Genomic DNA, 21,906 nt, shown 5'->3' on the forward strand with positions numbered 1-21,906 from the left:
GTGTACCTACAGAGTCTGTGGGCTCCGTAGAATTGCAGAGCATCTAGCAGCAGAAATAGGCTATTTAATTCATAGAGGCTGCATAGTGTGACAAGCTGCACAGCAGAAGGAGGTTGGGTTGCTCCCCTGGCAGGAGGAGCGGGGCTAATGCAGACAGGAAGGGCTCATGTGCTGGGGGTGGAGGGGGTGTGCTCCCCACTGGAGGGGGGATCTGTGAGGGGTTCAGCACAGGGGTCAGAGGAGGTTTGGTCTTCTACCATGCCGGGTGGGTTGAACTTCTGGAGCTGGTTAACCCAGATTTGGCACTGGGGACTTGGTTGTGTCTCTGGATAAAGCATGGGGTACAGGCTCAGCCTCCTGGGCCAAGGAGGAGGGGGCTGAATTTCCCTCCTGCTGCTTTTCCAGCTGTTTGGGGGATAAATGTAACCTCAAAGTGAGGGATTCTCAGGGCAGCTTTCTTTCACTCCACAATTAAAATCAGCTGTCCATCTCTGCAGAGAGCAAGTCACCTTGGATGGGTGGTACTGCTGTATAAATGATGGGGCTTGCATGCTTATAACTAAGCACTGGCCTGTAGAGCTCTTTAAGTACTGCTGACCTGGTGTAATGCCTTCCCTTCTTCCTCTAGGCAGCCTGCAGTTACCCAGCAGGGCTTGCAGGGTCCATCTGCCTCTCCATTGCCTCAGGGCCCTCACGTGTGGGATTGGGCAATAAATCCTATCCTGCTTCACTGCAATCTCTGCAAATATTGAGTCTAATCAAGAAATAGAACAAGAATATGAGGTAGTTCAGGGGTGGTTTCTTTCCCTGCAGTAAAGACAGGCTCTGCCGCTCCATAGTTCCCACTTCTGATTCCACAGGGTTGAATTACCCCATGGTGAGCATCTTGGCTTCACAGGACAGCTGCTGATAACGATGGAGTTGCTCAGGGAGGCAGATCCTGGGAACCTGCTTGCTTAACCATTTTGGCAAGGGCTCTTCAGTGTTGCTTTTCTGATGGGAGCAGCACTGTAGCAGATGAGATGTGCTCAAGCTACTTCTGTGCCCATAGCAGCTGCATCCTCTGGTGTTGTTTTGCTGCCTCAGTTGAAGTCTTGCCCTTTGCTGCTGCCTTAGGCTGCCTGGCAGTTTATTGATGGGAAGAAGAGAGGACTGAATAATTTTGGAGATAAAATTTGAGATGCAGTTGGGTGTCAGGGTGAACTACACATGTACATCTGAGAGCAGAACTGGCTCTGGCTGTCTCTTAGCCTCACTCGTGGGTGACTTGGGCATCTTTCACTCATTTGTGGCCCTGAACCCAAGTCTTGTGTTATCTGAAATGCCAAGGTTGCTGCTCTGATTTCCTGCTTGGAGATTGCTGCAGGATGGTGAGCTGTGATTTCCCTGTCTCCCATTTGGTGGCTGATCTCCCTTGGCTGATGGCAGTGCCGTGGCTGCCTCTGCGGCTAGTGATCAGCTACGCAAGGGATGCACAGACAACAGAAGAGGGTTGGTGGGATCCTATGTGGTTAGTGAGGCCCCAGTGTTTACCCTGTGCCAACTACTTTCCTCCATCTCATTCTCCTCTTGCTTTTTTTAAGACTTTCTTTCGCAGCTCTAGAGGGCAAATTAAATGGAGCTGAGTTTTCTAATTTTGCTAGAGCCTGCAATGATACTGCTGCCTTTGGCATGCTCCATCCTGGGATGCAGGCGTGCAGACCTGACCCACTCTCCATGCAGGGCAGTCAGCTAAGAAGTTGTTGTCACTGGTGCACCTACACGCCCTGCTGGGACCTGGAATGCGCAGCAAGTTATTGCTTCTCTGGCCTCCAGCTCGTCTTACCCTTGTTAGCTGAGGGCATTTTGGGGAGTTGTGTGTAATGCTTCCCATGACTTTGAAGTGCTTCTTGGTTTGCTGATACTCTTCTCCTTTGGGCTGGCTGGTGTCCTGTTAAAAGCTCTGTGCTGCCAGCCTGATGGATGGAAGCTCGAGCTAACTTCACCTGGATCAAGCACTTGCTTGGATTGTGTCAGGCCTCCATGCACATTGTTGCTTTCTATAAAAAAAAAAAAAAAAAAGAAAGAAAAAAAAGGAGAAAAGGCTCTTTTCTTACAGTATTGCAGAGTTTGGGGTGAGTAGTATCTGTCATTCCAAACACAGCACTGAACTGTGGCACATGTGCCACTAACACCATGATGGGCCGTACATCTACATCCCAGGACATTTCATGCTGGCCAGGGAGCATTGTATGCGTATCTCCTCTGAAGCTTGCACCCTCTGAATGTGGTTTTAGATGGGCTGGGTGTCCAACACCTTTATTGCCACATCCATAGAGGGATGTCCATGAGAAACCAGAGGAAGAGGGTGCTTGGGAAGCCCAGGCCATGCCCACAGGGCACATGTCTTGCAGTTTTCTTTCTGCTTATTGCTTTACTGCCCTACTCTAAACATTTATAGCTGAATTTTCCAGAGCGGAGGGCACTGGGGCACCTCGCTGCAGCTGATGATCAGTGGGAGCAGAGTGCTTCAGTCCTTTGGGGGCTGTTGAGAAGCACTGCCTAACTCTTGGGAAAGAACACTTTGGTGTTGGGGTTTTTATCAACTGGTTTTGCAGTTATTCTTCAGGCTGTCAGCAGTATCCCCCAGCCATGTGGCTGCTGTGGAGGCATTTGAGCAGTTCTGACTTCCTCTGACCTTGAGCCCTTCTGCAAACCCAGCCACCGTTGCTGGAAAAACAGGAGAGAGAAAGTTTCCCTTGGCGTGCACTCCAAAAGAGAGACTGGAGGGTGAATAACCATCTCCTGAGGATGAGCATCCCTTGGGTTGGGCGAAATTGGGTTAATGACGTGAATCTGTTAAAGGAGGGTAAAATACAGGTTGAGTAGGTTCCTGCGTAGTTGCTGTTTCCCTGTTTCCAGACACTGTAGCTTAGCTTTAGAGAAATCAAACTTTTATGGGTTTTACTCTCATGTCTTTAGTTCTTCTTCTTCCTGCATCATACTAGAGACCAGGGTCCATGGTTTCCATCCTAAATTAGTGTTTGGCTTGTCTTACAGGCTGACAAACGCTCACGCTGGAGGATTGAACCCAGTAAAGGAGTGATCCCCCCTGAGACTGTGGTGTCTGTGGCTGTCATAGCAAACTTGAATGACACGGAGGAATTCAGTGACGAGGTGAATCTGTTTGTAAAGAACAGCCATACCTCTGTCATCCCTGTCCAGGCTGTTGGCATTGGCACCACAATTGTCACGGACAAACCCTTTGCTCCAGAGCTCAACCTGGGACCCCACTTCAGGTAGGGTATTTCTTGGCTCCCACTTCTCCCATCGGCTCAGCAAGGAGGAGTTTTGCGCAGTCCTTCAGGCTAGTTCTTCTTCAGTGCTCAAGGTCCTGGCTCCGTTTTACTGAAGCCACAGGGATTCCTTTAGAAACACTTTATGGCCACTTGAAAGACCTTAGATACCCTCAAAAGCTACCAAAATGGAAACCAGTTGCTAAATTGTCACTGAATTGTCTTTAGTTGTAATACATGGGCTTCATCAAAAGGAGCGTGACCAGCAGGTCAGAGGGGGTGATCCTGTCCCTCTACTCTGCTCTCGTGAGACCCCACTTGGAGAACTGTCTGCAGGTCTGGTGTCCTCAACAAAAGAAGGACATGGAGCGGTTGGAGCAAGTCCAGAGGAGGCCACGAGGATGATCAGGGGGCTGGAGCACCTCCCGTATGAAGACAGGCTGAGAAAGTTGGGGCTGTTCAGCCTGGAGAAGAGAAGCTGTGTAGAGACCTCAGAGCAGCCTCGCAGTATCTGAAGGGGGCTACAAGGATGCTGGAGAGGGACCCTTCATCAGGAACTATAGTGATAGGACAAGGGGTAATGGGTTCAGACTTCGACAGAGAAGTTCAGGTTAGGTATAAGGAAGAAGTTCTTTACTGTGAGGGTGGTGAGGCACTGGCACAGGCTGCCCAAAGAAGTGGTGAATGCTCCATGCCTGGCAGTGTTCAAGGCCAGGTCGGACAGAGCCTTGGGTGACATGGTCTGGTGTGAGGTGTCCCTGTCCAAGGCCAGGGGTTGAAACTGGATGTTCTTAAGGTCCTTTCCAACCCAAACTATTTTATGATTCCATGATTTATTTCCTCACTTTATCAAACAAAGATTTGGAGGAAAACAGTAGGTTCTGGAAGCCTCCAGCTGAAAGATGCTGCATTACAAGTCTGAACATACTTCTTTTTGCAATAATGTTGCTTGCGTTTCCATTCAGTACGGAGTATCACCTCACAACAGTGGAAAGCCTTGGCGGTAGCTTGTTGGTAGCTCCTTGACTAAATTAATGGTGCCGTTTTACCTTCCTTCTGCCTGGGAGTCCTGGAGGAGCAGCAGAATTTGTCTTTGACATGTATCATCCCTCAGTTCACTCATCTTCCCCAACCGCCCTACCAGGCTGCTCTTTATTAGATGTAGTGGCTCTTTCCTTGTTTCTCTTGCCTGCTTCACTTGCCACAGCAGCAGCCATAGGCATGGGCACACGGGCATGGATACAGGACCAGCTCTGAAAGGAAAAGGAGAAGTCTGCTGTGGTTGGGCAGGATAAATTAATTGAAAGAGCTGAGCTGGAAGGAGGGAATTCACTGATCCCAACGTGTGTGTCTGAAACCAGGGCCATTCTTAAAATTGGGACTAAAATAAGCTTTTTCAAATTGCTGTTTGCCTTGTGTTGGGGACCTCTCGGGATGAGAAGAAAAGTCTTCTTGAGGTGCCTTCTCCTTTCTCTGGCTGCAAAGAGGGTCTGCAGTGCTTTGATACCTACATTTTGGGGTAGAAAGAGCAGGTTAATCCTACCATAAGCACTCAGTATAGATTTTGGGGGTTTAAATATGCGCCTGCAGCCATCCACTTAAGCAGCTACATTGCAGGAAGGTTGGTGCTTGTCCAGCATCTCCTGTTCTCCATGCAGCCACAAACTGGCTACACAATGGAGGGGACGTCAGTGTGATTTGTGCCATCATCCTCTGGCCCCCTTTCACATCTTTGCCTCCAGGTTTGGAGTTGTTGCCGTTGCAACCACTGCCACCAGATGAGCTGAGATGGGATCCAGGTGAGCTGGGCTTTCCTAGAGCCACAAATCCTGCAGCTACCCAGAGCTTCTGCAAGCTTTCATCTGTTGCTGTCCAAAACACAAACCGTTTCATACTAAGCTTGTACACATCATGTTTTGACAATCTGTTACCAAGACTAGAGTGTTCTATACTGTCACCTCAGTGTTTCTGTTTAGTTGCTCATGCCAGATGGTTATTTTGTAAGCCCTGTATTCTGTACCTTTCAAAAAAAAGACAACAATTGTTCTAGGAACAATTCATTTCCTGGTCATGCTTGGATTTATAGAGGGTAAGACTAGCCTGCAGTTAGTGTTTCTTAACATGAAGGAACCCATTTCCATTGAATATTCATTTTGCCTTAGGTCAAGCTCTAGTTATGGAGTCACAGAATCATAGAAACAATGAGGTTGGAAAAGACCTTGAAGATGATCAAGTCCAACCATTACCCCAGGACTGCCAAGACCACCACTAAACCATATCACTGAGGGCCTCATCTAACAGTCTTTTGCTGTTCCATTCCCTCGGCAGCTGGAGCTGGCCTTGCTGCTGTGTTTGTATTGGGGAAACTTCTGACAGATGTTCTCACAATGCATTTGTCTTCCTAAAACACAAAACCAGCTGCACGGTTCAGGCAAAGGGTGATATGGGGGCAATGAGGGTTGGATGCTGCCTAAGGGGTGAGGGGATAACATGGGTGCGAGGGCAAGGGTTGCACCAGTGGAGGCAAGCGGTGTCCAGATCACCAGATGAGTCTATATACCCTGCAGCTTCCCAATAGCACCTTCAGAGGAAGCCATCTGAGGCAGCAGCTCACAAGGGAAGGTGAAATGGCAGCAAAGCTGTTTCCTCATCCACTTGACGCCACAGGCTTCAAGGACAGGCCAGCTTAGTGCCTGATGCAGTGCGACCTGCAGGAAGCTCCTTGGAGCAACACCTCCATGTATTAAGCACCAAAGGCTGGTGATGCTCTATCCACAGCAACCGAGATCATGGTCTTCAAGAAGCTTTTCCTTGCTGTACACAAGCAGACCAGCTGCTGGATGGTGATGAACTTAGGGGCAGCCAAGGTCTGGCTTTTGCTGAAGCTTTGAGCTAGGTCAGCCTTCTGGGAGGTGGTTTTATCACTGAGTGTGCAGCCAGATCATGCCATCAGGGTGCTGAAGCTGGGTGACCACTGGGAAATAGCAGCTCCCATGACATTTTCTATCTCTGCTTCTCTTCTAGCCTGGATCCCTGTTGTTACAGCTTCAAGATAACAAACAAAGGACAACGCACCCATCTGCTCTATTGGACAACAGAAGGTTTCACCATGTTTCACCGGCGTGATCGTCTCCCTCCCATCAATAACACCAAAGGCAAGGTTTCCTCCCAGGCCCCAAGTCCTGCCTTCCCTGTGTTTAAGCTTCAACCAGTGAGGGCAGAGCTGATGCCTGGCAAGACAGTGGAGATGCTGCTGGAAGGCACCTCTAGCACTCCCCAGGTGAGTTCCCTATAAGGGCTGAGCCTTCATTGTCAGATCACTTCTTCTGCAACCTCTTGGCATTTGCCTGGGCAAATGAGCAAGTGCTTTCAGTAAGCTGTGGCATTTCAATAAAATGCCACAAGTTACCGTGGCAGCACCGGTTGCTTTCCTTGCTGGCACCCTCAGTTGCTAAGGCTTTTTTGTGTTTTCATAGCTGCCATAAACCCTACTTGCTGATACCAAAATATGGCCTGCAGGAACTATTGCTAAGTCAGGGACAAACAACAGGTTACAGTTTGTTGTGTGCCGAGGCAGGAAGGAAGGGCAGAGAAAATGAATTATGCTTAAACTAGGAGCACAGACAGAAAGTAAATTAAAAAATGCAAAGTATTGTTATCTGGGGAAACAGCGAGTAAAACAAAACACCCATGAAGGAAGGGAGAGAGTATTTGTGAGCAGCATCATTTTTCCTCTGTAGACAAACATTGGCAGAGAGGGCTTGTCTAGCACTGAGTCCTGGAGGAGAGAAATTAACACAGTGTGCCAGCTCTAATGATCAGAATGACGTTCATCCATATGGGAAACTGTTCCCAGGGATCATTGTAGCTTGACTTGTGTCAATATTTCCATAACAGCTCACCCCAGAGTCTCTCAGCCAGCCCTGGTGTCCCAAGGGTCTTGCCGCACCTTTGAGTGGCAATTCAGAGGGGGATATTTCAGCGGGGTCACTGGGTGTTCTCCTCTCTGGACTTGTCTTTCCAGGGGAAATCCAACTCTGCAGAGGAGCTGCCAGCTGACTCTGGTGTGCATTCCCTGGTTCCAGGAGCACTGGGCACAGATATTTAAGCAAATACAGAAAAAAAATCCGCATTAAGCTCCTGCTGCTACTAGTGTTTGAAAGGCGTTTTAAAGGGTTGTCTCAGTGGTAGCTTGAGGAAGACTTGATTACTCACCCGGTTGGCTGCAGTGGGACTGTCCCTGTGCAGTTCTGAGTCCAAAGGTTTTGCTGAAGAGGGAAGAAGGTACCAAAAAGGAAATAAAGTGGTCAGGGCACTGATTAGAGTGTCTTGCCTGGAAAGTTAAAAGGCATCTGTGAGCTCAGCTGTGGCTACCTGGCTCCCTTCCTTGGTCTTGAGAACTTATTGCTCTTCAGGTCAGTCGGAAGCCCAATTCCCTGTATTGTGTGTGAAACATGGATGATTCTGAAGCCTGTAGGCTCTGAGGAGGAGTTGGGTTGTGTTGGTGTATCAGAAGGAAGAGTGAGAAATGGAGGAAGGAAACTGAAACCATGAGAAATCAGGAAAAAAGTCTTGAATATAAGAACATCCAGCTTAAGCAGAGGGCTTTCATGCAAAGTGCAAGACATCTCTTTCCTGGGGAGGTTTGTTTTAAAACCAGCTCTAGGAGGGCACAGTACACCCTAAGAAGACAAGCTGGTTATTGGTGTTTCTCCCATGGATCTTTTCTGCCAAACTTCCAAGGGAGCATTTGCTGGTATTTGTTGGCCCTTCTATCAGCTGTTTCCCTTAATATAGTTTTTGGTTGGGTTTGGGGGGGTTTTTTGTTCGGTTTTTTTGTTTTTTTCCAATTAGTTCCTACAGCTTTTTGTAAGCATTACGTGTAGCAATGGGACAAATGAAACCAATGAACATTTGGGGCAGGATTATTACAATTGTAGGCAGCACATGACTCACAAGTGCTTTTTGTGGCTGTTGGGTTGTAGCATTAGGGACATCTGAGTGCAGAATGAATAGGATGCAACATAGAAAGAAAAAGGGGTATTGAAGAGACCAGTGATTGTAACTTTACGTCAGTAATAGGGTCCATGGTTGGGTGGTGAGCAAATGGAGTGTTTTTTTCTGGATGCCCTGATAACACCCACTGGGTGACATGTGTCTCTTGCACACAGGTGGTGAAGGAGCGGCTGCTGTGTCACGCCGTTGTGGGGAACACGGCAGGGAAAACCCTGATCATGCAAACAGATGTCATGTGTGAGTTCATTGCTCCCATTCTGCAAATGTCCACCAGAGAAATCACTTTCCGGGTAGAGAAGGTAAGTCTCTGGATTGCATCTTGGCATTTACTGGTGTGGCTGATGACTGAAAGCCCATGGGGTGTGTGTGCTTGTGTTCAAAGGAGGAACACAGTTTCTCCAACTTTGGCTGTTGATTTGAGCTGGACCAAGCTTTTGCCACGAACACCAAGATCATTATTTCACTCTTCTGGGGTTGGAGACAGTTTCAGTCACTCTATTCTGCCCTTCTTGATGCGGAGACTGTACTGAGCCAAGAGCATGGGGTGAGATGTGTGGGACCTGTGAATGCAGCGTGGGCTTTGCACAGCCACCTTGTGTGCTGGGGCTGCACGTGAGAGACCACATCGCTCCTCACCCTTCCTGAGGCCCTTTGTGAAGTAAGTGAGGATGTTTTTAGAGATGAGACTGTTTTCTAACTTCAACAAAGTAAAATTCAGGTTACAGCTGCTCTGCTGGAGGGGACCACAGCCACTTCTAGAGAGACACGAGAGTATAAAGGGAGGATTTTGAGGATCCTCCAAGGCACGGTGATGTGTGTAGGGAAGCTGAGGGAACCTGAAATTCCTGTCAAGTCCTCAAGCTGATGAGGAAAAACTGTCATCTCTTGTCTCTTTTTGCCTTCTCTGCTGTTGATATGGATGCTAGGTTTTGCATTTCCCCAAGCCTCACCTTCTTCAAAGGACCCACAGATGCCCTTCAGCTGCAGTGTTGATAACACCAACCCAAAGCAGGTGCCCTTTAGTCTCCGGATCCCAACTCCTGCATCATCTTTCCCTCTCCTGTGAGGTGTCTGAAAAAGAGAAGATATTTCATTATTTAGTTTCTGCATTTTCAAGTTTCTCCTCTGGTTCCCCAGCTTCCAGAGAAGCACAAAATCCTGTGAGCATGCACTTCAGGTCTAACTAGAAGCTTTTCAGCTATCTCTGATGTCTGCCTGTGATCTGCTTGATGCCACATGCTCCGATTTATTGAGTGCTGTGACACGGCAGCTGTTGGATATCTGTACATCCAGAACTAGTTTCCTAAACACTGTCTAGTTTATAGAAACCATGCAGGAAGCCCAGAAGAATGCATAAACAGGAAGAAATAGCTTAGGCTGAGCATAGCTTTGAGACTACAGACACCGTGTCACTGTAGCAGGGGCAGTAGGTTGCAACCAGACTGTTGAGGTTTCTAGCTGGCTGTGTGTACATGTCAGTGTCCAAAGCTAACCTCAGGCTGCTGCAGATTCTCCAGTATGAAGAGCAAATCCTCTAAGCAAATCCTGCTTGCTTTTCTCCTCTGAATAGCATCACTGCTTTTATGAGGCTACTAGAGCTGATACCATATGTGAGTGAAAATCATCTTGTGCCATTCTGGCCAAGAGAGGATACGAAACTGGAGACAGACTGGGTTCACTTTCTGGTTTTGATCTTGTTCAAGCAGCTACCTCCTGTACAGGTCCTGCTCTCTCATCTGTACGAAAGATTGTTTCTGTGTCACCTGGGGGATGCTCTGGTTTCTAAACATGAAAAACATCTGATATACTTAAAGAAAAAAACCTTCTATAAGGGTAGAAACTAATAAAAATAGTAAATAGAGATGTATGCACTTTTGGGGTTGAAAAATTTTAAATGCATCTGAAGGGGAAGGAGGTTCATGGCCAGAGTTCAGTATTTTTTTCTTGTCTTCTGTTTCTGTAGCAACCCAGTGATGTCCTAACTCTTCAGTACAAGCCTCTTTCTTTAAAAAACATCTCTTCACTGCCCCTCAGCATGGTCCTGGCCTTAGGACAACCCTTTTCCATCTGCAATGCAGACCAGCAGCCCCTCCCTGCAGACGCTCAGGTGAGCACCCGTGGACCTTCCTGCCCGTGGGGTTTGAAGAGGGAGGAGCGTGGTGGTGCGTTTCTGTTAGGACGTCCTCTAGCATGGAAGTGTATTGTGTAGAGTCTGCAGTAGGCTGGCCTGAGCTAAACCAGATTTGAAATGAGCTACTGAAGGTAAAAAAATATCATCTGAATTGGGAAGATATGTCTTGGCTCTAACACATGAGGAGAAAGGAGCAGGCAGCTAGGTCTGGGCAAGCTGTGTAGTAAAGGTGTCTCCGGGAAACCATCCCAGCTCTCCAGCAGCCATCCTCAGATAACATAAGGAGCAGCCTGCTCTCTTTGAGGGCAGCTTTGCCTTTGGGAAGGCTGAGGGTGCTCCTCCAGCTGCTGCCTGGCTCCTGCCCTGGTGTCAGTGGAAGGTGTTGGACATGGATGCTGCTAGACATGTGTTGTTGTAGGTGCAGCCACCATTTCTGTGCCCTGTCAGTGACTAGCCCCTGCAAGAGTGAGGCTGCAGTGCTGATTAAGGAGTTCCCCTAGAGTCAGGGCAAAAAGTCCTGGCTTGCCAAAGTGCTGATTTGGTTGTGCGTTTAGCGCATAGCCTCTGCAAATCCAGAATTCAGGAGAACAGTGTTTATTTCTCTTTTGTATTGATGCAGAGCACAGGAATGTGAGCCTGAGATAGATAGTTTCAGACAAAAGTGTGGTGGTTGCAGTCAGACACTCACTGTGAAGAAAATGAAGGATGAACTGAGAAGCCCACATTGGGGTCACACTTTGCACATTTACCTTTTTCATGCTATCAGACCTTGGGACTTCATCATACTGGTGATTAATACTCCATCTCCTTGCAGCCAGTGAAGCTGGGGACAGGGGAGGAACTTCATCTCTGCATCAGATTTAACCCTGCTTATGGGGAGGATTTGAGTAGCCGGGTAGTAGAGAAGGCTCTGAAGATACAGTTTCTTGAGCATCCTCATCAGGAGCAGGTCACTGTTCGGGGAGAAGTCTACTTCCCGAATCTCCTTATCCAGACCACGGCCCTGGACTTTGGCTGCATCTTGAATGATACTGAAGATGTGCGTTATGTCAAGATGACCAACTGCAGCCCGCTTCTTGTCCAGTACCACTGGTCATTCCTGACAGATGGCCACAGGAACCTCATCAGGTATGTGCACCTTTGCCCTCTCCTTGAAGCTCTTCTTCCTGGTATCCTGTTTGTACTTTGCAAACACCAAGGCCATTTGCCTGATCTGACAAACCGTTTTCAATTTTCCCTTGTGGAAACAACACCTACCAGCTGTGGTCATGCTATGTGCTCAGAGAATGATCTCCACTAGTTTGATGCTGGCAAGGAGACACTGTTCTCCAGCCGTAATGGGAAGGTAAGACACTGCTAACAGTTTTCACATAGCCCTCCTGCTTTATCTCTGGAGCTACAAAGCCATGTTTAGACACTTGGACAAGCAGAGATACAACATGACCTCTTTTCTTTCCCTGCCAACCCTATTTGTTGTTATTTCATACTAAGATCCTACACAGGAACTGCCACCAGAACTGTATGCTGCTGTCCCAGTTTCTTGCCCTGCTGTAGCCCCCGTACTGGTTCTTGGGGGAAGGAAAGCTGGTGTGGAAGGCTGCTTTCTCAGACCTTCGTGGCCTGAGTTTTTGTTTGTTAAACTACACATCACATTCACAAAAGAGCTGTATAGCAGTTTACAGTGAATTGGCAGGTTCTGCTGCATCTTTAGGTACAGCTGTAGATGTTGGTGGGAGCGCTTGTATGGACATTCCCTGGGAAGCAGGACCATTCAGCACCAGTCTGTGATTTCCAAGACCAAGAACAATCTTGCAGTCATGCTGAAGCACATTTATAAACACATTTCTAGTGGTTCCTCCCACTGTGGCCTCTCTGCATAGGACAAAAGTCTAATCTGGGCAGTTTTAATTGTGGTAGCAAATGGTTTTTCCATAATGCCCTAGGAGACTGAGCGAAGATAACCATTGAAGTGCTGCTGTTACAAATAATAGACATCATCAAGAAACAGTTTTGTTTAGGGAAGATGACCTGTTGGGAGCTGGAAAGTAGCTATGGTTATGAGGAGGGTTTGGGGGAGAAGACTGGGGCACTGGGGTAGCCCATTCTCAGTTGGGTCTTACCAAGTAACAGGTCTTTAGTGTGGCACTTCTTGATGCATGGCACCTTCAAGAACACACTCTAAAACGCAGAAGAGAGTCTGAAAAAGCAGGTGGAGGGAGGTGAGCAGGGCTGTAAGCTCTGCTTGGAGGCCTGTGCTATCTCCTGGTAAATTAGATGAGGGTTTAATTGCAAGCAAAAGGAAAAATCTTATTTTGATGATAGAACAATGCATATATTTTTTAATAGCAGAGAAACAAACACATTACAGTGAAGCCTGTGTGGAATTAATTTCCCCTGGGTGCCTGTTTATCTTTACTCTTATTTTTTATTAGAACCAAGTTAGGGTTTTGGAAATGTGAATGCTGATTCAGTTTTCAGCTTTTAATTGCCCTGACTCTGCTCGAATTGGCTTTGCTGGACTTGAGCCTGCAGGTGCTCATTCTTTGGTAGGTGGCAAGTCACCCAACTCAGCTGCGTCATTGACAGTGGAGGGTCCTGAATATCTTATCGGGATGGCAGCCTCTGCTCCAAAGGGTTTGGCGTAGCCCCTTTGCTGGCTCATTCGCAGTAAGGACTCCTCTCTCTCTGGTGTCAATCCACCTATGCTCCCATTAAATTCCCTCTGTTAATTCCTGGAGGCATTTTGTCTTACCTGAGGGGTGGCTGGGTTGGGTGAGACAGGCCCAGAGGGGTTAACACCTTGCTTCAGCCCCTCCAGCTCCAGGAAAACCTGCTTATGTCAGGAGGCTCCTTGTCTTAGCTGTGCTGGTGGATGCTGTGCTGGCCAGATTCCACAGCTCTCTGGCTCGTCTGGTTTAGGATGGGTCCTCTGCTCCTTGCCTTCCTCCCCGAATTCACAACCTTGGCCTGAAAGTACTGGAGGATGCCCAGAAAGTTCCAACTCACATCACAGAAAGAGCTACCTAAAGCCTGGGCTGATGCTGAACATCTTTTTATCTTTCCCTTCCTTCTGCTTTTCTAAGACACCCGCCTTTCCTTCAGTGCCAGGAAGATACCTGTTCCCAAGGGTCAACTTTCTGTTGACACCTTGGATTCCTCACTCTCTTCCTTTTTATGTTACGCTTCCTGGTAATTCGTTTTGACTTTTCCCCACTGGAAAAAGCCCCTTGCTCTGCTTTGTGCTTCTCCAGAACTTCTCACTAATCACATAATCTCCCAGCACTGGGTCGCAGAGGGCTTCTGCTTCAGAGTGAAAACTATTGTTCTTGTCCAGGCACCATGGTCCTGTGAAGTTGCCTCAAACCATTCTATAAAACTAAGGTAATTTAATACGTGATTATGGATTTTTCCATCTTGGGGGTTTACATCTCCTCCGGAGTTGTTATCAACCCACAGTATTTATCACAAGCTGCTCTAAGAGCTGTGGTTTCATCCTGGAGGATGGATCACACTAGCAGGTTTGGGACAGCCGCTGTGATGTCCTGACCATGTCCTGAACTGGTCTGCAGCTGGAGGGCTTTGAGGTGCTCCTATTGGTACCCCTACACTGCAAGCATTTCCCTTGTCACCAGGTAAAGGTAACATTCAGCTGCAAGTTGCCCAAAAGCACCACTGTCACAGCTGAGCTGAATTTATTTCATCCTGTGCACCTCTACTTGGTGCTTGACGAGCCATACCTGGAATACTGTGTTCAGTTTTGGTGCCTGCTGTACAAAAAAGATGTGGACAGGCTTGAGAGGCTCCAGAGAAGGGCCACAAAGATGACAAAAATGACTGAGAAACTGTGTGAGGAAAGGCTGAGAGTTGGGCCTCTTCAGCCTTGAGAAAAGAAGGCTCCAGGGAGACACTATCACCATGTCCCAGTATTTAAAGTGTTTCTTTAAGAAGATGGAGATTGCCTTTTTACAAGGAGTCACATAGAAAAGACAAGGAGTAATGGGCACAAGTTATTCCTGGGGAGGTTCCAACTGGACACTAGAGGAAAGTTTTTCATAAAAAGAACAATCAGCCACTGGAATAATTTCCTCAGGGAAGTGGTGGACTCACCAACACTGGACACTGTGAAGATTTGGCTGGACAAGGTGCTGGAACATTTAGGCTAGGTCATGCTTTGCCAAGAAAGGTTGGACCAGATGATCCTTGAGATACCTTCAAACCTGATATTCTATGATTATGATTCTGATGCAGATACCCAAGTTAGCAGCTGCTGGAGGTGTTCAGCAGTTTGGTCACTCATCAGTGCACCTCAAGAGATATTAAGGTACCTCAGCTGAGAGGAGCAAAAGTTGCACAGGTGGGACCATAGATGGGCCACACTTTGCAGGGGCAAGTGAACGCCTTCCTCCCTTCCAGCCCTGGTTCATTCTTCCACATGGACTTGCTTCCAAGGTCTTGCCAAGGGTCCACATGAGGTCCCAGCAGCAGGCAGAGGGAGGGCTGCAGAGGGAGGACTGCAGAGGAGCTCGCCTGGGCCAAGCCTTGTTCTTGCATGTGGTTGTAGGAAGGACAAGTCAGGTGGGATCCCTTGGGGGTTAAGAAGATCAGAGCCTCCAATCCAGGAAGGAAGAACAACCTTATATAATAAGCTACAAAGCGGAACACAAATATTCATTTGGAAACATATTAAAGGCACAGAATTCCCTGGGAATGAAGAGTCCAGCTTGTTATAGAAAATCTGCCTTGTTTGGCTACAGGGTTGAAAAGAGGCACAGTGACAGGCCTGGTTCAAGTGTGTCCCTCCATGTGGCATCAGAAATGCAAGCAGAGTTCCTGTGAGCACCTGCTGTGATTTAAAACAGGGAACGTAATCCAGGTCACCTGGGAATTGTTGAAAACGTTAAACCGTTTACCTTTTACTGACAAATATTGCTCAGATGATCAGCTTGGCTCCATTCATGAGTGAGCTGTTGAACCGCTTTGCTCAATCATTTGCCAAACTGGTCCTCCAGCGGTTTGTGTTTAGAAACTGCTGAGGAGGTAATTGTGCCATTGGTAAGTGCCACATGGGTGTCAGCCTGGTTTCAGCAGAGCTGCTGCCTTTTTAGCTTGACGTGCAGTTAGAGGCGTTGCTTTGCAGACAGGGAATACCTGTGGCACAGCAGGGAGCTGAAGCTTGTCACAATTTGCAGTACCTTAATTAAAAATGACCAAAGCTTCTTTCTCCAAAGTATCAGTTGCTGCTGCTTTGGTGCTCATCAGGGATTAATGGGCTGTTCAATTGTGAGTCTCTGCCTGGAGCTGCTTGACTTGTCTTTCTGTGTTGCCTTGCATGTGCATCCCATGCTGGGCTCCGTGGGTGCCCCTGCATGGTGCTGGGCTCTGTCGGGGTCAGGGCACAGCAGGCTGTGGGCTCTATCCCTGCTCCTGCCTGATGGTCCTTGGAAAAAGCCATGGGCATCACCACTTGCTTGTACTGACCCGCAGCTGCGGTTGATTGTCAGGTGAAATATTCAAGGTAAATACCTAGCAGGGCTGCAAACTGTCTCACTTTGGGTCTCTGGGTATGGTCTGCGGCAGTGGGTGCTTTTAGGGGGTCACTGGTGGGTCAGTATTGGCTCATCACTGTCTGGATCTGACCCTTTGTGTCTCAATCTCACCTTTTTTGCACTTTTTCCTTTCCTGGTGTGCTTTCTGCCTCCTCATAAGTCATTCAGCTCTGTCCTTTTTAGTTCCTTATTGCAACCAGTTGCCAGTTGCCTGCACCCCTGCTATACCAGCATCACCTCCAGGCAGCCCCAAGTGCTGGCCTGCTGCATCCTGGTTTTGGAGCTTCTGGGTCAGACCCGTTACTGAACTCACACCACCAGTGCCCACAGGGACCACATCCTGCTGAGGAGCTGCTCATGCAGGCTTCCCTACCTACCACTGCATGTCCATGATTGAAGTTATGTTATTTTTCCAGGTTCAGCCCTCCAACATCTAAATTTTTCATCGAACCCCAACCACTGAAGGAGAAGGGAGCCTGCTTGGAGCACTCAGCATCTTCAGAGAGCAGCTCCAGGAGTGGAAGCGTAGAGCAGTCAGCTGAATCCCTGGGAGCAGTGGCGGTTGCTGCCCAAGAGCCAGCACATGCAGACGAAGCAAAGGTAGATTTTCTTGTACACCTCCTGCTTGCGCTGCGTCCCCCAGCTTCCTTCCCAGGAGTTGTGTTCATACCAACCTCTCTTTTGCTGCCCTAAGAGCAGGCTGAGCAGCAGGGCCAGCAGCCGGGCATGGGGCTTCGGGGGAGGAGAAATTAATAGGATAGTTTTGCTTGGAGAAGCCCACTCAGATCCTACTGACCTATGTTGAGTTTGGGATTATTGGGGGAGGGGGGGCTGTCTTTTATAAAACAAGACTTTGTAAAGTCACTGTCTCTTCCTCCTAGCATGGCCTTTGGAAAATGGTCTTTGATCTGCTGACTCTTCCTGGTGAGCCTTGGTGCTTTGGAGCTTGTCCTTCATGCTAGTGGGAGCTGACACCTTGTACAGCATCTTGTTTGGCAGAAGCTGCTCCTGGGGCAATAAAAAAGGGTGTAAGAAAGCACGGGAGGTTCTGAAAGTGCCAGCGTTGGCATTAAGTTCAAGAGAGAGATTGCACCTGCTCATCTCCAAATATCAGTCATTTTAACATTATAACTCTGCACATTTTTTCTGAATCAAGAAAAAATGATACCCTGTAGACGTAAAGAATAGTGGCTGAATGTTTTCATACAGAAGCATGAAATCATCTTTATTTCCTGCTTTGTTGCCATGTATGCACAAATAAACCAGGGAAATTCAAGTGGATATGGCTGAGTAGGATCTGAAATCGCTTCAAGGGATACATCTGGATTGAAGCTTCATCTTCTTCTTATGTCACTGTATCAAAGAAATACCCATATAACCTCCCTGGGGAGATGGGAGGCCATAGGCCAGGAAAAGATGTGGGTTAGCATCTTTGGGAATATATACTTAGCAAAGCTTTGCTAGGTTTGAAAATGTGGAGACGACAGAGCATTGAAGCATGAGAAGACTCACCACTCCCCAGTGCTTTATCTACTGGGGAGATGTAGCCTTTGATTAGGTCTAAGGATGTCCCATAAATATTCTCGCAGACTCTGCTGATGCCAAGGCCCCAGCACAAAGCACTTCTTTACTGAAGAAGCAAGTATTCTTCGACTATAAGAGAATCACAAAGCCCTTGCTTATAAATAGGGGTCAGAAGCCCAGGGACAAGGTTCCTTTTGAAAGATGGCACCTCTGAGGTTAAAAACCAGCTCTCAAGGGCTGCAAGACATAGAAACATCTCTTCCATCTTCAGGAAGGTGTCATATGAGAAGAATGACCCAGTGGAGATCCTCAGCTCTCCAGCACTGAGGAGTGCATGAGATGATGAAACTTAAGCACCATCTGAAATTGGATAGGTGTGCCAAGCACTTCCTAAGTCCTTATTTTTCCTGGGTTTGATACTTCTCACTTGCAGCTATGTTCCTGTTTTTGTCATGGAGAAACTAACCTGTCCAGCCCTGGGAGTTTTGGCATGTTCCATGGGCAGGAGTGAGTGAAGCAGGGCTGGCACAAGGGTGCAAAATGCCTTTGAGGTCCCTTGAGGCCAGGACTGAGCCCTGGGTACACCCAGCTTTCTCATGTGAGCTTGCATGTAGGAAGTATAGATGGAACCTGTGTCTCATCTGTGGATGGGCTTGGACCCACACTCAACTGATGGCATGGACATGCCCATACTTGATTTGTATCTAGGTCCCATCTTGGCTGCTCCTGGCTTGATGGAGTGGTGGCGCCTGCAGCAGAGTGATCTTACTCAGACCAGCCAGCTGCTTACACATTGCTTGTTTTCTAGCTCCTGCCATGTACTGTTGAGGAGCTGGAAGGTGCTGCGGATACTCCGAGACCAGTGGAGATCAAGGAACTGGTCCCGTTCATGGAGAGAGAGCCCCTTGCCTTGGGAGTGGAGGAGGTAAGTGGGAATCTGTCTCGCTTCCACGTTTCCTGTGTGGCAAGCAGTGATGTAGCCATCACTCCCACTGGTAGCCCTCTGCAGTGCTCACAGGGTGTCCTCACATCCCTCCAAGAGCATTGAATGATGCTGCTGAGTTTATTGGAGAGGCCATGTGGGACGTGTTATAGGGCTGACCAAGGACACTCCCTGTGCAGCACCTATGGAAGGCATTATTCATCTTGTTACTCATCAAGTGGGTGGTAGGAAATTTCTACAGTAGCTTTTGCTGTAGCATCTTGAGAGAGCAGGATGCAAATCAGAGAGAGATTGGAAAGCACCAGGAGTCAGATGAGCTGGGCTGGATCCAACCCCCAGCTCCATGGGCTCTCATCTCCCAGTCTCCTGGTTTTCTGAAGGCAGTAAAAAGTGTTTTTAAAGGCAAGTTCTGCAGCAGAAAGCATTTCTTGCTGCCAGGAGACATCACATTATTTTAATGTAGTATATTAATTAATGCATTCATTAGTGAGTATGCAAGAAGATTTTTCCTCTGGTCCCTCCATTTTAAGTGGAATGGATGCAGGCTGAGATTAGGATGATTTTTGCCTGTGTTTGAGGAAAAGGCCACTCCAGCCATGTCTGTACTTTGCTCCACGCCATGGCTACTCTTCTGCATCAACTTCCATGCTCGACATCTCAATCTCTCCTGCCCTGCCTCCAGGTTTTTGATGTCCTGCCACTGTATGGTGAGCTGCAGCCGGGTGAGAGCCAGCAAGTCATGTTCACCTTCTTTGGCTACGCGAACATCATCACCCGTGTCACAGCGCTGTGCAGGGTGGAGGGCGGCCCGAGCTATGAGGTGGTGCTGAGCGGGGAGGCTTCGCTCATCAGCTACCTCCTAGACATCACGGAGATTGACTGCGGGCTACAGGTACCAGAAGCTTCTCTTGGCAGAGGTCCTTGTCTCAAAATCATCACTGGTGGGTTGCTGCCCACATAGGTCTAGGGCTCTCTCCCCTTTCCAGCTACTTCGCTGGCGCTGTGGCTTGCAAGTCCAACCTTTGAGTGATATGCCCTGCCTCCTAGCTGTTTTTTTTAGTGGCCATCGCCGACCCAGCGATAAAGTTGGGAATTCTCCCTCTTCGAGATAACTGATGCTGCTTCCTGGGGCAGGCAGGATCCCAGTAGTGATCTCCAGAGGGACGTGCCCCTCAGACATCCATCTGCTGATCCACTCCTAAAGCCTGAGGTCCAAGGAGATGCTCTCTTTTAATGTTCTTGATTAATCAACAAAATAAATGAGGGAGGAAGTTAACTTGGCTTCCAGTCACTGTAGCTGGAGAGAATGCCCCAGACCAATCCCCACTTCTTTTCAGTTAAAAACCACACAGATATTTCCAGCTGTTAGCCCTGTATGTGTTGCCCTGTCTGTCTCCCTTTTTGCTTGTGTTTTGCTTGCAAATACTTGTGTGCAGGTGCCTTTTCTTCTGAAATGCCTTGATGCCTCGTTCTTTGTTTCACCTAGCCACTAGATGACACCCTCAAGTGCAGAGGGCTTGTATCCCCTGGTTTATTTATTACTGATCTTCACATGGTTGTTATTGCACCTTTGCATGCTGCTATAACCATCTGTTCTTATGTAGGGCTAAGAGGTACCTGGTTGCTGCAAGTTCTCCAGGTTAACCCAGGAGAGTCAAGTGTCCATATCTCCTCTGCGCTCTCAGCTTCTGTGCTGTGTTCATTTACTTTCAACCCAGTGAAAGCGGAAGGAGATTCCCAGCAGCAAACCTGTGTCTGTAACTTCCTGTTCCTCTGTCCTCTCTTCAGCTGTTTAACGAAGTCACCAAAGCAGAGGTCACTCTGCACAACAGTGGGAAGCTAGGATTCACCTTCGTGGTGCTGAGCCCCAGCACAGCCACTGCAGCCAGCCCTCTGCCTGGTGTGCCCCTGGTCGTGCCCAGCACAGTGAGTACTGTAAGGGATTAACCCTGGCCCCATGTCAGGCTACCAGGAGAGGGTTATAGGGAAAAAAGGGGGGAAAGGAAAAAAGCCAAACATAAAATGAGCCAGGAGAGACAGCGCTGTGAGCAATTGCTGCTGGGGACAGAGAAGGTAAAGCAAGCACAGTCCTAATAGACTCCCTTAACGGCCTTGGCTGGCGGGTGGCTCTGCTGTCATACAGGAGGCATGAGGTGCTATGGGAGCTCTTCAGACCCCAACTGCTGAGCTCTCAGTTGTGTGGCACTGGAGCTAGACAGTGCTGGTTCTTCGCAGGGTCACCTTACCCAGGTTATGTGATCAGACAGGACTTATTCCTTGTCTTTGCCTGTAACAAACCCTGCCTGCCTCTGCCAGCACTACGCAGCACTTTTACTCTCTTGCTTGGGCATGAAGCTCCTTTGCCAGAAATTGTAACAGCCCCTGTGCTGGTCCCTCACTCCTCCAGCTTTGTTGTTCTGCAGCAGCTTTGTGAGACAGTGAGGGGGCCAGGGAGGAGCAGCACTGGGATGGCAATGAGAAGAGTTTGCAGCATCCCAGCTTCTCAGTTCTGAACTGGGTGTCTGAACTGAAGCAGTGTTCCTATCATCTTTATCCCCTTCTGCAATCAGAAGAAGAAGCCAAACGGCCAAATGGCTTTCTGGATAGACTCCTGCGACCTTGGAGTAACCACACAGGCAGGAGATGTTTGGTCGGGATCATTAATAAGGGTTCAGGCCCTTCGACACCAGCCTGAGAACTACTGGTGTGCTGTGACAGGATCTGCTGGCCCTGCTGAGAGCACAGGCTCTTCACTTATCTCCCACAGTGGCTGGTAAAAGAGCTTTTGTTTTTTCTGTATGGCTCTTGATAGCAGAGGGTAAACGCCATCAGCGGAAGAGCTGTGTTCATGCTGAGCAAAGGGCAGCCTGTGCTGCAGGAGGGCAGCCTGTGCTTCAGGAGTGCAGCCTTGTGAGCCCTCTGAAGGACATACTGAATCCTGGTGGAGGAGATTTGAGCTTTTGGATACAAGAAAGCTAGAACATGGTGATGTCTGACATTTATATATGAGAACCTGTCTTGTCTTCTCAGCATGTCTATCATCTGAGCCATCCCTCCACCAAACCCTCTTTGGTGCATTTCCTCTTCTCCTGTGTTCTGCAGGGTTACATTGGACCTGGCAAGGAGCAAATGCTGAAAGTCTATTACCTGCCAGGAGTGCCTGGAGTCTTCTACAGGACTTTCCAGATCCAAGTGGGTCACCTGGAACCAGAAGAAATCTCCCTGAAAGGAGAAGGAACCTTTTCTAGAATCCACCTGGACCTGCCCAGGAACATCAAAGGTGAGCACTGCCTGTCTGCTCCCCAGGAAAGTCCCCTGTTTTTTCCTGTATGTCACATGCTCATAGCACAGCTCATACGCACCTCCACCAAGCCTGGAGGTTTCAGGACTATCAGACAAACACTCAACCCTCTGGTTGCTTTTGAGTCTCTGGCAGATGAGCCCGTGTGGGCTTTGCCGCAGGAACTATCC

At 48.4% G+C, this 21,906-nt stretch overlaps 1 protein-coding gene across 1 annotated transcript in view; it reads left to right on the forward strand.

Annotated features, from left to right (window-relative positions):
- The window catches only part of LOC115604907 (hydrocephalus-inducing protein homolog), a 105,055-nt gene that overhangs the window by 38,137 nt on the left and 45,012 nt on the right, over window positions 1-21,906 (forward strand). Inside the window, exons 19-28 of the mRNA XM_030478511.1 lie at window positions 3,040-3,278; window positions 6,300-6,555; window positions 8,447-8,590; window positions 10,255-10,398; window positions 11,237-11,550; window positions 16,385-16,568; window positions 18,301-18,417; window positions 19,118-19,327; window positions 20,224-20,361; window positions 21,538-21,715. Of these exons, the coding sequence (XP_030334371.1) occupies window positions 3,040-3,278; window positions 6,300-6,555; window positions 8,447-8,590; window positions 10,255-10,398; window positions 11,237-11,550; window positions 16,385-16,568; window positions 18,301-18,417; window positions 19,118-19,327; window positions 20,224-20,361; window positions 21,538-21,715 (1,924 nt within the window). The remainder of the gene's footprint in view (window positions 1-3,039; window positions 3,279-6,299; window positions 6,556-8,446; window positions 8,591-10,254; window positions 10,399-11,236; window positions 11,551-16,384; window positions 16,569-18,300; window positions 18,418-19,117; window positions 19,328-20,223; window positions 20,362-21,537; window positions 21,716-21,906) is intronic.

Source organism: Strigops habroptila, chromosome 3, assembly GCF_004027225.2.
Source record: "Strigops habroptila isolate Jane chromosome 3, bStrHab1.2.pri, whole genome shotgun sequence".
NCBI lineage: Eukaryota > Metazoa > Chordata > Aves > Psittaciformes > Psittacidae > Strigops > Strigops habroptila.